General features: G+C 37.5%; 2 protein-coding genes across 5 annotated transcripts in view; both read left to right on the top strand.

Annotated features, from left to right (window-relative positions):
* The first annotated feature begins 1,354 nt into the window (after positions 1–1,354).
* The window catches only part of LOC110041021 (uncharacterized), a 31,934-nt gene continuing 17,386 nt past the window's right edge, over positions 1,355–15,902 (top strand). For all 4 annotated transcript variants that reach the window (XM_020746303.2, XM_020746302.2, XM_020746301.2 and 1 more), the window contains exons 1-3: positions 1,355–1,658; positions 2,264–2,394; positions 9,439–9,557. In XM_020746303.2, coding sequence (XP_020601962.1) covers positions 1,392–1,658; positions 2,264–2,394; positions 9,439–9,557 — 517 coding nt within the window. In that variant the 5' untranslated portion in view covers positions 1,355–1,391. The remainder of the gene's footprint in view (positions 1,659–2,263; positions 2,395–9,438; positions 9,558–15,902) is intronic.
* LOC149118678 (uncharacterized) lies at positions 2,401–7,411 on the top strand. The gene has a single exon (XM_089270878.1). It carries the CDS (start codon positions 5,649–5,651, stop codon positions 6,309–6,311), a length of 663 nt encoding a protein of 220 aa, XP_089127004.1. The 5' UTR covers positions 2,401–5,648; the 3' UTR covers positions 6,312–7,411.

The following is a 15,902-nucleotide window of genomic DNA, read 5'->3' as shown; positions in this document are numbered from 1 at the left end:
TTGGACGAGCAGAAGAGATGGTAACAGTTTCAATTTTGTCTCTTTTAGTAATGGTGTCGATGGTAGTCAAATACGTTTTCTCGAGCATCGTTTTATATTGCGAGCCTGAATTCAGGCTGATATACATTGCTGTACACACTTTAAATCAAGATAACACTTTTGTTCTTGATTTTATTTAGTTCTCTTCATTCGAAGACCGCTGTCCTAAATGTGACAAACATGAAAGGAATTTGGAAAATTCCTCATTCACTGCCAATAACTTCAGCAAACTAAGCTTCTTTTACGTTAACGATTTGAAGCATTCTTTAAGGGAAAGAATGACGGCCCCCACACGAATTTTTGCCATGTAAGATCGTAGAACCTTCGCGACGAATATTTAACCATCTAGGAACGCGACCTTCTGGGAGCCTGACGGTCACTGAATATCCCGGATTAAGCAAATGAAATGACTTCTTCAGCTGTACGCTCGATTCGATGTACCGCTTTCATTGTGAGTTCATTGTTTGAAGCGAGGTAGTAGGTTTTGGCATTCGCAGAATGTAAACCGCAGAGAGGGGATATTTTCCTAATTAAATATTCTGACTAGCAGGCCTGTAAGGGTGGAAACGTAACAGAAGCTCGCTCACATCTTAACTCGACTTCTGTTATCCACATTCAGATCCCCTCGAGGACATTCCATATAAGGGAAACAATAAACTTGACCCCTTTGACATAGCTATTGAATGGATGCTGGCAAATTCCCGCTGAAATGTACAGTGAAAATTAGTTTAGAGGGAGTAAGGAATGTCGTGCAGTTATTCCGGTTGAAATTTTCGCTATATGTTTGTCATTCCAGTTGATTAAGGCAAAAACGAAAGAAACACTTTCAACTGAAAATGTATCGCGCAAAGCTTGTCGAAAAAAAGAAAGGCAAAAAGGAGTACTTTCCCTTTCTATCGTGTTGTATAGTACTTCAAATCGATAAGAACACGCTCTTGGCCTTTCTCACCAACCGAAGATTTCTTTTTAAAAATTCCTAATAAATATAGGGTGTGAATTTAAAGTTACTGCGGATTGTTGTAGTTTAGGATATCAGAAACACAATTGTCTCACGTTGTTCTTTGTAATCCTCTTATTTATTGACTTCCTATAGAAAAAAAAAACAAACGTCGAAATTGTGTAAGATTTACGTGACTCAAATGAAAGTCTGTAATTATTTCAATCTTTTTCTGTTCTTTACGCAACGTACTTGACTGAAAAGTGATTTTCTTGTTCTTAAGTGACGTCACGGTTGCTTGGTGACGCTATTGACAATTCCTAAGGGTCGTCATTGGCTCACGTCTCACCTACGATCTGGTCACGTGGCCTCATGCTCGGTCCTCGGGCTGGTCGCTCTGTAACGTCATGGGAAGATGGCGGACCCATTTACGGGTGGCCAAAGCTCTAGAGCAAGTAATGCTTTACAGAAGCGACAAGAATCCCTAAAACGATGGACGAAGAGCGAGACAGCCCTAGAATCTTCGGACACGTCGAGAAAGAAGACTAAAATTCAGTTTTCGCTTGGAACTGTGTTTCTTTCGGCGGTATCGAGCGGTGACGTGGAGGAGGTGAAGAATCTTCTGGCCAAAGGCGCTGATATAAATCACCAAAATGTCGATGGACTCACCGCGTTACATCAGGTACAGTATCTAGCATTCCTGCTGGAGATATAAAAATTGTATTGGATGCGAGAGCAGTCTGTGCGAGAGCGTTTTATGGACCAGGTCCGGGGTCCTAGCTAGAACCCAAAACAATAGCCTAATTAACGAATCACTCGCTCCTAAAACACAGTGATTATACGGGTTGCTCTTGGCAAGCTAAAAACTTTGAGGTGTCTCTTCCATTAAATCCCCACCTGACTAAAGTTAAAGCAGCTTCAGTGCTTGCAAACCTTTGCTTTTGACAGGGTGATTCTCCAAATGCTTGTTAACGCCTTGAACTATTTAGACCACAACCAAATGCTTACAAGGAAATTTATGTCGAATTCTATCCTCAGAATTATCACATTGCTCTGTCGATTGCTCGCAGAACTTTCAATATTTTGTGTTCTTAGGAAATAAACTGTTCCTGACGAAACATTCCTTGTCATTTATTGTTTCATATTCTCTCGAGCGAGCAGCTCAAAACCGAAGCAAAACGAGCGGTTCAGGCATTCAAGTGATTTTACAAGTAATCACTTTCCAGCGTGTATATTTACATCTGTTCCTAGTAATGAAGGCTTTTAATCGCTGTTCTTATTCGGCAGGCTTGCATCGACGAAAGTTATGACCTTGTTCAATTTTTGGTCGACCATGGAGCCCGAATGGACATACGGGACAACGAGGGTTGGACGGCTCTACATGCTGCAGCTAGTTGCGGGAGCGTTGAAATAGCACAGTGAGTTTGTGTTTGCTTTATACATTTCATTGTAATCTCCTCTTGAACCGGTCTGGCATTTGGTTTAAATTGTGCTGGCTGTAAATCTACTACTGTTAGCGGCATTCCATGGACATTTAACACGATCAGTCTAAATGTTGTCCATGGTAGTGGTGAATTTGTATCGCGTTTCAAAACATGCAAGGAACTCGGTGCAAATTTTGAAAGGCTTCTTCTTCGATGTGCGAATTTTGAAGTCTGAACCACCGTATTACCCTGTGAAATTTCGCTCGGCGGAATTTCCTAGTAATGAAATCGTTTTGTGAGGAAAGAATAAAAATCATGATAAAGTTACTCTTCAGTCGAACACAATCTCTTGTCAGTCGGAAATTTTATATCAAATGACCTAAGTTGTATGAAATACCATTGAAGTGCTGTATCTCCGGTCTTCGCTTTAATGGACCAGAGCTGTAGGTTTCACAATACGTTTTGTAATGTTTTGTTTTGTTTGGCACGGAAATCTATCGGTTAAACTTTATACCAGGAGCCATTCTATGTCAGTCTGCTATATCTTCAAAAATATGTGTGTGTAAGTTGCAGATGACATAAACTCATTAATTTGGAATTTTCTTGTCTGTGTATTTTCGTTTGTAGTTTGAAGGGATCAAAAGTTTGACGCTCTTGAAAAGCTTTTTTAAGTACCCTGTACGTTTCACTTTAACCAAGTGTAGTATCATTCCTCGAGTGGTTGTTGCGAGATGTTCAAAAGCGTGACTTGTTGCATAGTACGAAACCTTGTACATAATTGTCAGCTCAGGAAGTTTCCTGACCGGCCATGGAAAACTAAGTGAATTTGAATTAATTCTTATCCTCAGGTGCAACTGTAGAATCATTGTAATATTTTCAGAATCATGCTCTTTGCAAACAGTTTAGGCAGTCTGATGGTGGTTGGTTATCTGTGTGCCGAATCTGCTGTTATGTATTCTTGCATTGGTCACTAGATAGACAGAATGGAGGGAACAAGCTGTTTCCTTTGAGAATTTTTTTTCTTTAGTGCTAAAAGTCTTTTTTCCCAGTGTAGTTTACTGAAGAAATGGTGATCGTAAAGTTGGTTATGATATAGTTATCTTCAGAAATCCAACTGTGCTACAACCAGCATGCTTACAAAGTGAAACTTTGTACACAAGAGCATATTGTCTTTTGTTATAAGCCTTACTGATACCTTGTGTTTCATAGTGTTTACTCTATCTCTAGACCTTGCATCGAAGTCAAAGAAACAAATATTTGTAATGCACAGATATAGCTGTGGCTTTCATGGCAGAGGAAAAGAAGCTTGCTAAGACTGTAATTCATTTCAGAAATAGTAATTGCTTACTTATTATTGTGCAAGGTTGAAACTATTCACCCAGTTATTACTGAACTTGCCAATACTGATATTTACTTTTCATCAAGCTTCAGATGTGATAGGTCATTTTCTCTTTGCAATGTTTTTTGAACTGTTTAATACTGTGTGATGAATAGTGTTTTTCATCCCACAGTACCGTCTTGTTAGTTTCTCAACTAAGACTATAATGATAGCCCATGTCATAGAGTTTTCTAAGTTATTTTTCTTGACCTTTTGCTCGACTCTGCATGATACATAATGACGAAATGTATTTATTTTCTGAAAGCTATTTTTTAGACGTTGTTTAATTGTGGAAATTTTGGTTTGCATCATTAATATTTCAATTTGATTGCAAGCAAATCTTTCTTAAAACCAGAATAATTTGTTCTGAACAAATTAATTTTATTTTTGATTTTGGAAATTAGTGTTGGAAATAACTCACAGTTCTTCAAGATTAAAATTTTCGAAATAAATAATGTTGTATTTCCTGCAAATTTTGTTTGGTGTATATTTGTATAGTACATGTTGACATTGAGCTAAGACTTTTTTCATGCTATTTGTTGGTGGACTTGATGTATTGCATGTCGTACAGAAGCCATGACCAATTAACAGATTTATGGTCTAACCTGGTCAAGTGTTTCTCTACAAAACACTAAGCCTATTATCAGACAGTTTTGTACCTTCAATTTTCATTGTGTCAAACCTCCGCTCTTCAGATTAAGAGTTCAATATTTTCTATTAAGAATCAAGTTTTAATTTGATTAATGTTATCTAGCTCGACCTGCCAAACACTCTGGGGAGTGGGTTTTCGTCGTGGGCAAAAGTCATGAGCTGTGAGTGTTGGTGCTGTGAGAGGGTTGAGAAAGTAAGGTAGCTAGGATGGTTAAAAGAGATGCCATGTTTGAGCTTTGATATTTACAGGGCATAAAATTATACAGATGTTTGGAAATGTGTCCAAATTTTTCTGCATTTTCCTATGTCCCAATCATTGTTTTCCAGACATAAATGAAATCTCCATTAGAGGTATAGATTGAGTCCCCATTTTGAATATTGTACATTCATCTGATTCTTGAGTGGAAGCTAAAAACAGATAACAACTCCCACCCGCTATCTTGCTCTTGCTTTTGTTTTCAACTCCTTGACCCCTCTGTTTTAGGGGTATTATTGGTTTCAAGTGCTATATAACAGATATAACTTGACTCGATTCAAGTGAAAACTTTTAATAATGCATCAGGGTAACAGTGATGGAAATAACAGTTGTTGGTGGACAAGTCTGACAAAGTTTTGAAATGTTTGCGACTAGTTTTACCCTAAGATCAGACATGATGATGGAGCTCCAAAATGACTTAGTTTTTGGATGTGAAGATGTTGTGAGCACGTCATGTTTGCTTTGAAACATTTTAAAAACTAATCATATAGCTCTGCAGTTTGTTTTGCTCAAACAGTCTTTCTGGACTTGGATAAACATGACATGAACATCTCCTTGGAAAGTCTCGCTATGTCGCTTGCAGATGCGGATTGAGTCATCTGCTAATTTCTGTATACAAATTTGCAATATGGCCAACCAAAATGGAGATTTGGTAGGACACATGTCCTACCCTATAATAAAAATAATTTACAGCATTAGACAAGTAAAAACAAACGATATAATCTCCAGACGTTTTGGTGACCTCATGATGCCATTATCAAGGGTACAAATGAGAATTAAATTAACAAATGTGGGTTCAAGAGTTATGACTAATTTACATAGCGGAGGTGGCTACACAAATACTTTAGCACGGATAGAATCCGTTTGCATGTTCAAACTCGGTGTAAGCCTACTAATACTGGTTTACTTGTCCACTACCAGAGTCATGTTGACAACTGGTACAAATGGAGCTTATTAACAACTATGCTCGATCGTGCGTACCGTTTGTCCTCTTCATGGCCTTACTTTTCAGAGGAGTGTGAGGGCTTGAAGTCTTTATTCTCACGTCTGGACTACCCTCATCACCTTATCAACTCCACTATTAATACCTTTGTCAACTCGAGAGTTGCTGACCAGCAGCCATTGCAGGCTTCGGGAAAATTGGCGGGAAATGATGTGACCCGAGTAGTCATACCCTTCAAGGACCAAGACTCTGCTAACATTGTTAAGACGCAGTTGAAAGACCTTAGCATTAAGCTCCAAACCACAATCCAGCCTGTATTTGTCAGTCGGAAAATTGGCCAAGACCTTCAAGAATGTGAGACCAAACCGCAGCTGGTTAATCAACAGTGCGTAGTGTACCAGTTTAAATGTAATCTGTATGATACAGGGAGCTATGTTGGCTACATGCGCGGGCATTTGTATGCTCGCGTGGATGGCCATAAAAGCATGTCATCTTCAGTACGCAAGCACTATGACAACAACCACGAGGGTGCTGTCCCTGAGGACCTCCTCAGCTGTTTCAAAGTTCTCAAGAAATGCATGAACAAATTCGATTGTCTTGTCAATGAGATGCTTCACATCAAACAATTAACACCGAGTTTGAATGTGCAAACGGATTCTATCCGTGCTAAAGTATTTGTGTAGCCACCTCCACTATGTAAATTAATTTAACTCTCATTTGTACCCTTGATAATGGCGTCATGAGGTCGCCGAAACGTTGGGAGATTATATCGTTTGTTTTTACTTGTCTATGTATTACTAAATCATTGTTAATACGAATTTACAGCATTGTACCATTTTGTGTCATGCCACACTGTAGATGAATTTTCAGTGACCATGGTTAGTAGCCATAAACGTGAAGGGCAAGCAACAAATTTGATTTCCTTTGCATTGTGAAGACACCCTTCATTATCGCAGATTTTAGTCAGTGTTGCAAATACTGTTCATTGAATGGCCAACACCAGAAATCTTATAGAACAAGGAAAAAAAAACAATGTCAGGGTTGGTATGGGTCATGGAAAACCTGGAAAGTCAGGGAATTTATTATTTCAATTTCTGGGCCTGGAAAGTCATGGAATTTAAGTGAACTTCATGGAAAAGCAATATGCTTTCGGAAAATAAAAAGGCAAAAAGTTAAAAAAAATTAAAAAATAACAGACGAGTCAGAAACAGGCTTCAATTTCAGTAGAAATAGACACAAACACACCTTTTATGCATTATAATGCTGGAAAATATGTTAAATAAATGATTGTGGTGATACTGCTGTGAGAACAACTTGCTGAACTTTGGTCATGGAAAACTCTGAAAGGTCATGGAAAAGGTCATGGAAAGTCGTGGAATTTTGAAAGCTTCAAAGAGTACGAACCCTGAATGTGCAGAACAAGCTGGAGTTATTGTGTAGTCAAAAATTGAAATTAAGCATGGTTATTTCGATGTAACTGGATATTAGATACTGTGTTTGTTGAAGTTTTGCCACTTTAAACAGTGCTGCACCAATATTTAGTTTTATAAATATTATTGATAGGCCATAACAATACTCTCAGAATTGGACTGGAGCGAGCTTGCAATGGAGACTCATATCAGGGACTATCATTAAAAAGAGATTAATGTCATTTGAATTTGAAAAAGGTTCCCTGCGTAAGCCTTGGTTGCCAGCTTGTTCCAGTTCAATACTAAGGATACAGCAGTGATCTAGGTGTTGTTATTATGGTAAGTTGATCAGGGAGGAAAATGCAAATAAAGAAGGGAAACTCATTTAAGTCTATCCATAAGATTTACTACTTCAAAAATGGTAACTTTTGCAGAATGTACTTGTGAGGCTGTTCCCTAAGTACCATAAGGCCAGACATGAAGTGTAAATGTTGAAGGTTAATTTGTTCTTTCGGTCGGAATGATTTCAACTGAGATCACTTGGTTTCAGCCTGGGTTAAATTATTATTATTTTCACTTTTTGGGGGGCTCTTTTCAAGATTAAAGTACACACCATCCACCCATCTCAGTTCCTTACCCTACCCTGCCAGGATCTTATATCACCCCCTCCCACTAACCCTTACCTTAACCCTAACCCCCAAGCCTTTGTTTATTTTGTACATGTACACACCTATTGAACCCGTTATCTTGGACTTTGTAGTCCACATTCATCTCCACTAGGCCACACAAGCATTTTTTGGAAAATTGCTCATATTTGCTGGGCTGATAACTTATTGTTTTCAGACTGACCCTTTCCCTCTGACACAAATTAACCCAGGTTGAAATCATCCTAACCTTCATGTAAAGAACAAATTGCCCTACATTGCACTACATAGATGTATCCAATGTGCTTGTACATAGCATTTTGTTTTTGATTTTTCGAAGATGTCGATCCAAAAACAATGAAAGAGTTTTGTGTTTAGCCTCACATAAAGACCACTGCCTCTAACTATTATTTGAAGTTTGTTATTTCTTTCTTTCAATATTTGACACCTTGCAAACATTTTTATTTGTAACAAGTCTCATTTTTTAGTTAAAATGGATTAAACAATTTAGTTTGTACATATACCACTATATATGCCGAGGTTTGTGTAGATGTACTTTTTATTGGTGCCATGCTTAGCATTCATTTCCTCTCAGACATCATCTTTAGGACATAGCAATCAAACTGTTAATTCACTTGATCCATGAGATTCAATAGTAACAATTAACATTACATTGTATGTTTTGGATGAATTGTTGTGTTTGGAGAATTCAGCACATATATCAGGCATTCCTTTGGGGATCACTGATGTGTGGATTAGATGCAAAGCATAATTTTAGGTTTTCTTTCTAATACAATTTTGAATTAATGGCTTGGTCGAATGAACGTGATTAAAAAATTTCCTGTAATTCAGGTTTTGTCTTAGATGTATAGGCGAGTATTTAAGAGAAATTTACAGTTTGTAAGCTTGATACACTTTTGTCTAAAAGTTAATGGTATATAACTGAAAAAATATGGTGTTTTTTTTAACTTTTTATTTAATGCTTTTAGTTCAGATTTCGGTAAGTCTCCTTTGCAGCTGTCCTTTAGGGTTGTTACACCATTGAGAGGGAAGGGAGCATTGCATTACTATGCACTTAATGACTGGCCCCAAGGGAAACAGTGAGTTTTGCTTCCCTGGAACCCTTAAAGAACATAAAGTTTGAGGGGGAAAAAACTCGGTTTCCTGCAGGACCAGTCATAAGGTGTTTTGTTATACCTCCCAACTCAAAAATAGAAAAAATGCGAAGAAATTGTTTGTTTAATGTCCGCTGGCTCACAAATTGCCACGGTTTCAAGGAGCACGACCTGATCAAGTGTGAGTTGAAAGTTCAAGTTGTCATTTCCCTAGGGAGTTAGTGAGTTTTGCTCGCCCTAGGGAGTTAGTGAGTTTTGACCCACGACACATGACACGTTCTCCTCTAATCAGAAAGTGTATTTGAGTTGGGAGGTATAACAAATTATTTTATTTTTCTGAAAATCTAATGCCCTTCAGACTCATTCTGATGGCTAGAATAACATTTTTGACAGCAGCAGAACTGCTCCCTGAAATAAAGTTTTGGTTGAAAAATAGCTACAAAATGGCACGTGTACTGATACCTAGGAAATAAAACTTGATGTTGAGTGTTTGTCTTGCAAATTCTTGCATACCAAGATAAATGTGTTTATGAGTTTTAGGCCGATTCTTATTGATTAGATTAGAAGTTTGAAATGAAGAATCAATTCCTTGTAAATTCAGAACCACTTGATCACCAATGATTTCTTTGCTTTGGTTCACAGATGTTTAATTGATCATGGAGCAGATGTTGCAGCTGTTAATAATGAAGGGGAATTACCTCTTGATCTTGCTGAGGAAGAAGACATGGAAGATCTTTTAACTGATGAGATCGAAAGATTAGGTAAGTGACATGTTCTTCCTTAATGGGCAGCTTAGCCATTTTGAAAGGTAAAATGTAGCAACACTCAGTTCACATGGCTACCTGACTACCATTTGAAATAGAGTGTGACATCACACAAATAAAATTGGTGAACTATGCAATTCTAGAAAAATAGGTCTGCAATGTGAACATGTGTTGCTTACAGTTTTTTCTAAGTGTCATTTTGTCATTCTTCTGTCAACAGTAGAATTAAAGAACACAAAGTAAGCCAAGTATATAATTTCTTATTGCTGTATTGGTGAAATGAATTTCGTTAATGGCAGACAACTCCTCTAGTAAAGGGTTGAAACATCTACTTTATTTAGTTTTGATTTTACATATTTCGGAACTGAAATGTGAGGGGGGAAAAAGAAGAAGTAGTAGAAAGAAAAGAGACATTGAGCTACATCAAGATTGCAATGTAAAGTTAGGCCGTGTTTACAGTACCAGTCACAAGCAATGCATCAGAACATGTGCATCAAGTGCATGTAATTTGCATGCTCTGCATGCGTTTAGCCCACAAATGGCTAAAACACAATCAGGGTGGCAAAGTAGGGGTCACTCAGGTCAAGAAATCAACCTTACAGTGTCTTTGTTTTTCATGCATGTAAGGCTGCTGCCTAACAGGCACCCGGTTGCCTGAGGTGCCTAAGTCACGAGTGCAGGTGACTAAATTTTTGTTCAAGGAGCCTGAGTGGGCGCCTAAACATGGAGTTTTCATTCCTATCTTATCTGTCCGATGACTTCAATCCCTTGTAACCAGGAATTGCAAGCGATTCCTGATTGTAACTTTGTTATGCTGGCCTAAAAATTACCATTAACAGGCCTTCCAACCATCGCTGGTCATCGATCGTACATTTGGTTTTCACTGGCTAATGCTCATTCTGACCGGCCAAGATGTTTCTCATGCAATCAGTCATAAAATCAGTCCCACAATAAGTTAAACTGAAAACAACAGTTGCCTTAGTCTTGTTTTGCTTTTATTGTGAGAAATATGGGCCAAACCACGGCAGCAAAGATACTCCCTGCTCACAAAACAGTCGAAAACAGCCATTTGAAAATCACCCTATACTACATTGGGAACTCAGTATTGAATAAATGTGCTTCATGTATGCCAATGCTTGTGTCTCTGTTTAAACCTTACTGGTGAAAAGGCAATATTCCAGTTGCAAAATAACTATTTTGACAACAAATATTTTTGGAAATGGAAAAAACAGAAAATGTGAAATTACATAATCATTTTGTTTCTGTTATAATTTATCATGCCCTGACAGGGAGAGCACATTTCAAGGAGGCCAAATTCAAGTCCCCCAATTGCCTCTTTCATTTTTATTTGTTTTCATTTGCAGCTTGCATTTCATGATTTGTACAGTGTACAGTATTTTGTTTTATTCAAATAGAATGGCGTGTATGGCAACCCTCCCAGATTATCTACATTGTGGGAGTCTCCCAGATACAGAGCTAATCTCCTGGTCTCCTGTGTAGGTTACCAAATCTCCTGGATTCGAAGGAAGAAGCTTATTTTTGCTGATTTTTGGCCTTTTTCAGGGGAAAACTTTGGAATGTTTGATGCATTTTTTTGGTTGAATTGGAGAAGCTCTACTTTGAACAATTTGTTTTTTAGGATTGAGAAGGCAGAATTGGCGATCTCCCAGATTTAAATTTAAATTTGGAATGGCAAAACTCAAAAACAAAAACAACAACAATATAATTGTAAAAAAAAAAAAAAACAAAAAACAGCAGCACTTGCATGTACAGTGGAACTCTGCCTTGGGGTCGTCTCGTTAACATACAGTCACTGCATCATTATAGCCACCTTTTTTTGTCCTGACAAAACACCCATAATTTTCTTACAAGAAAACCCTGTTTTGTTAATTTTGTTTATTTTGTTCAAATAATTAACAACATAAATAATATTCTTCCTCAGTCATGACCTGATGACTTTTGTGAATACTTGATTCCAAAAATTTGATTGATATTAGTGTCTAAAGGAAAATATCAACAGGGAGAAGGGGGATGTCCCCTGGGCTGCTCCCCTGAATTTCCCAAGTCACTCCAACCTCCTCCCCCTCCCCAACGCCTAAACCCCAGGGTTGACAACTTTTTATTCTGGGCTGCAAAAAAAATGGCGTGGGCTCCTTTAAAATTTCCTTAGGCAACAGCCTTGTGCATGGCTTGCAAGTACAACATCTCTTCATTACTCCTCTAAAGTATCTTGGGGCATTCGCATCTGGTTTGCGAGATATGCCTAGTCAATTTCTGGTGTATATTATGCCAAAAATTTGTCTGTGACTCCAAAGAATTCCTACAGGGAGTCACTTAGACTCCAGTGTAGGGCCAAGAAATTTGCAGCAGAATTTTATTTTGTGGCAGTCAAAAATTAAAAATTAAATTGTCAGATTACTTGTGGAACAACATTTCTTGATCAAATGAATTTTTTGCATAGCTGTTTGTGTACCACATTTGGCACTGCTCATTGTTTTGGTCACCTCATTTGAATGTATATCATTTTAGTCAGCAGTTCTCCTTTGAAGACATACTTCATGTAATGGTAGCATAAAGAACCCACCTTCCTTGTGCACAAAATGGCTTCCTTGTCTCAAAAAAGGGATGTCTCCCCAAACGTCACAATGCTTAAGAACTCAGGAGCACTAATGGAACTTTAATTTTTTCAAAGCATAGATGTTTTCAGATTACAGTGTTCTTGTGTTATGCCTTTGGCTTTCGCCTTCCTGTAGAGAAATGTTCAAACCTGGTTGATAGGTTGTTGTTTCTCTTTAAAAGTGTAGTTTGATTTGTTGTGTTGACTGTGCACACCTCAAGGCTGCTTCCTAACTGGCACCCGGTCGCCTGAGGCACCTAAGTTACGAGTGCAGGCGACTAGAGTTTTGTTCAAGGAGCCCGAGTGGGCGCCTAAACATGGAGTTTTCTTTTCCATCTAATCAGTCCAATGACTAAAATCTTTTGTAACCAGGAATTAGCAGTTCCTTATTGTAACTTTGTTCCACCAACATCACAATTCCCAGTAAAAAGCCTGCCAACCACCGCCGATCATTGAACATTTGTTCGGTAAATTTAAGGGTTCCTGGCTAATGCACCTTCTGATTGGCTGGGATGTTTCTCATGAAATCGGTCAAAAAATCATTCACACAATAAATTAAAGAGGAAATGACAGCCACTCTAGTCCTGTTTTGCTTTTATCACGAGAAACATGGGCCCAGACACAGCAACAAAGTCTCTCTCAGTAACAAAACAGCCGAAAACAGCCATATTTGAATATTGCCCTATAATGCACTGCAAGTGCAGTATTGAATAAATGTACAGCATGTATGCCAATGGATTGTGTCTCTGTTGATACCTTACTGATTCCAGTTGCAAAGTAACTACTATGAGAACAAATATTTTTTTGGAATTGGTGTTATCTTTGTTAGGTAATAGCAGGGCTCCTATTGATAGCAGAGATGCTTTGTAAGCTCCCTGAAGGGACTACCCTGAAATTTTTACCTTTACATTTTTACTTTTAAATAAAGGTGTCTGTCTATCTCATGATGTTGCTGACATTATATTTACAATTGAATGAAGATAAATTTGTTTAAATTCTTGGGCTTTTTTTTTTTTTGCTTGATACTTTAGAAAACAGCACTTAAATGTACTAGCAGGCAAACAGAAAACATCATTTCAATTCTTTGTGCATACTAGGGTTTTATATTTTAAATTATCAAACAAATTGTAATGACTTTGCCAATATGAGAATACATTTTCTCCAAAGTAGCTGCCAATATAATGCAGTAATGTTGTCTCAAAATCACCTTTACTTTATACTAATATCCCAAGCCCAGGGGAGGAAAGCAAATTTAAGTGAGGCCAAATTCAACACCCCTTGAAGGCCTCTTTCATTTTTATTTGTTTTCATTTGCAGCCTACATTTCATGATTTGTACAATGTATTTTGTTTTGTTAAAATAGAATCACAAAACTCAAAAAAAGCAGCAATATATATTATTGGTAAAAATAAAGCTGCAGCAATTGCATGGATACACCAGCTATTGAATTTCGTTCAGTTTGACCATAAATGGTATTCTTCCTCAGTCATGACCTGAACACTTCGCTGAAGGCTTGATTCCAAAAAATTGTTTGAAGTTAGGAGCCCAAAGGGCTCCTTTAAAATTTCCTTAGGTAACAGCTTTGACACATGCAAGTGAAAAATTTTTTACTATGCTCCATGACCTCGCATTTTCAAAAATGACTCCAAAATTTTGTGGAGAAGGAGTCAAGGGGACTACAAAGGGAAAAAAAAATTTAATCCCTGGATGGGGCATTCACTCAGTCACTCCTTCGCTTCCTGTTAGACATTTTGAACATCCCCTTACCAGTGTATAGGGCTTTCACAGTTGCTTGTACACTGAAGTGGTGCCAAGTTATTCTAGAGGTAGAAGGTGATATGATTGTACTGGAAAGACTTTATGGTTCTTCCTTGGCGATTTGATTGTAAGGGAAAGTCTTCTGGTTTTTCCTTTCACAAACCCATGTGATACTAGCAGTAACTTCGGGTGTGACAAAGGCTAGCAAATTTTGCGTGCAAAAAAAGTTCAAAAAGTTGACTAAGTATCAAATGATTAAAAGCTCCAGATGATTTTTGAAGCACGAGAAATGGAAAGGCAAATGCTACCTTTTGGTAAATGGGTTCTTGACATAAACATATGGGTTGACAAGAAAACTATACAAAAGAAAGAAAAGAGAAGATATTACAATGTGTTGGATTTGAACCTCTGAACTCTCACATTGGAAGGAAGGGATTAACCCACTGTGCCACATCTACAACCCTTAAATAGTGAAGGGAAAATATTGATGAAATAGGTACATGTAGGTTCAATTGAGTGTTAAGTATGTACAAAAATATGCTTAAGTCATGAAATGTTGTACCGAAGTTTAAGTGAGTTGATGGCTGGTTCTGTCACAAAGTATTTGCCAAACAGGGCTAAACTTTGGAGACTGGATGAGATACGTTGCTGTCCTTGTAGTATAATGATTCCAAGCTGGGCAGAGTACAGTATTATATTTCTGAGATCTCTCAAAAGATAACAAAGAAAGAAACAAAATAAACAAATTTGAAACCCCATACCTGGAAATGACCCCAGGACCTACAGTCATAAAATTATGCAAACTAAAGATCGGTTTTCGATTGCATCAAAGATCTTTGGTTGTAAGTCGTTTCGATAGAAAGTCGTTTCGATACATGTCGTTTCGATACATGTCGTTTCGATACATGTCGTTTTGATACAAATCAAAGTCGTTTTGATACATATCTAAAGTCTATTTAATAGCCACCTAAAGTTGATTCAATACAAATTGAACTCATTTTGTTGGCAAAAGTAAACTTGAGGAAATATTTAACAAATAGATTCCATGTTGCCATGCCTCTGTTCAGTAATAGATCACAGATGAGGGCAAAGTGTGATAAGAACAAAAAAGTGGCACACAAGGCGATAGCTGTGCCTGTCACTCAAATATGCTTGGAAAACTTGCGGTTGCCGTCAACACTCAAGGCCATTCAATTCAAGTTTTGAATGAAAGGAGTGTTAGTGACATTGGAAATTTGTGTCCTCTGTGGTTGGTGATTCTTAAATCAGTTCAATATAGTGTCAGAGATACCTTATAGCTGCGATACAGTTGGCAGTGAGCTGTTGTGAGCTATACTGTGTCAAAGTTGAGTTTTTCTAATAAATTAGTCTCATAAAAATTTTGTTTATTGGGTTTGTTAAATTTGAGACAGAGCAATGGTTTCTTACTTTAAAGTAATTTCAAGACCAATTTTGTGTTTGGTTTAGTCTTGCTCAACTGCATACTGAGATTGCTTGAGTATTTTTTCTGAGTCATTTTCTAAAAAAGAAATGGTTTTTTCTTTGTTCTTCATGTTTCTCGTACCTGTTCAATGCTTTGACAAGACTCTCTTTGTTCCTTACCTTTCGCCCAGTCTTGTAAAATATTTAGATTCCCAAAACTTTCTGCTATTTTAAAGCACAGAGGGAAAATATTTGTTGTTGACATCATCTGTGTCTGTCCTCTAATAGATCCTAGGTGAGAACCAATCAAAATGCGAGAACAATTTGACTTATTATATAAAATTCCAGTTGAAGTGTTTTTTTCTTTGTTCAGTAAGTACAAACAAGAAATGTTTCTTGCATATAGTACCAAATATGACTGATTGAAGGAATTTTATTATCCAACTTGATTGAACTGTTTAATGTAGACATTCATTGTTGGTCATGACTATTAAAGATGTGGCCATTTGTGGCCTGTATTGTGGCATGCAATGTCAAATGTGATG

This window comes from Orbicella faveolata, unplaced genomic scaffold, assembly GCF_042242905.1.
Source record: "Orbicella faveolata isolate gen_17 unplaced genomic scaffold, um_ofav_v1 contig_1, whole genome shotgun sequence".
In the NCBI taxonomy this organism is placed as follows: Eukaryota; Metazoa; Cnidaria; class Anthozoa; order Scleractinia; family Merulinidae; genus Orbicella; species Orbicella faveolata.
The sequence above is the reverse complement of the archived record's forward strand: the minus strand, read 5'-3'. Positions and strand labels throughout refer to the sequence as shown.

Coding starts and splice junctions, on each gene's coding strand:
- LOC149118678 (XM_089270878.1), top strand. CDS start 5,649: ATGCTCGATCGTGCGTACCGTTTGTCCTCTTCATGGCCTTACTTTTCA.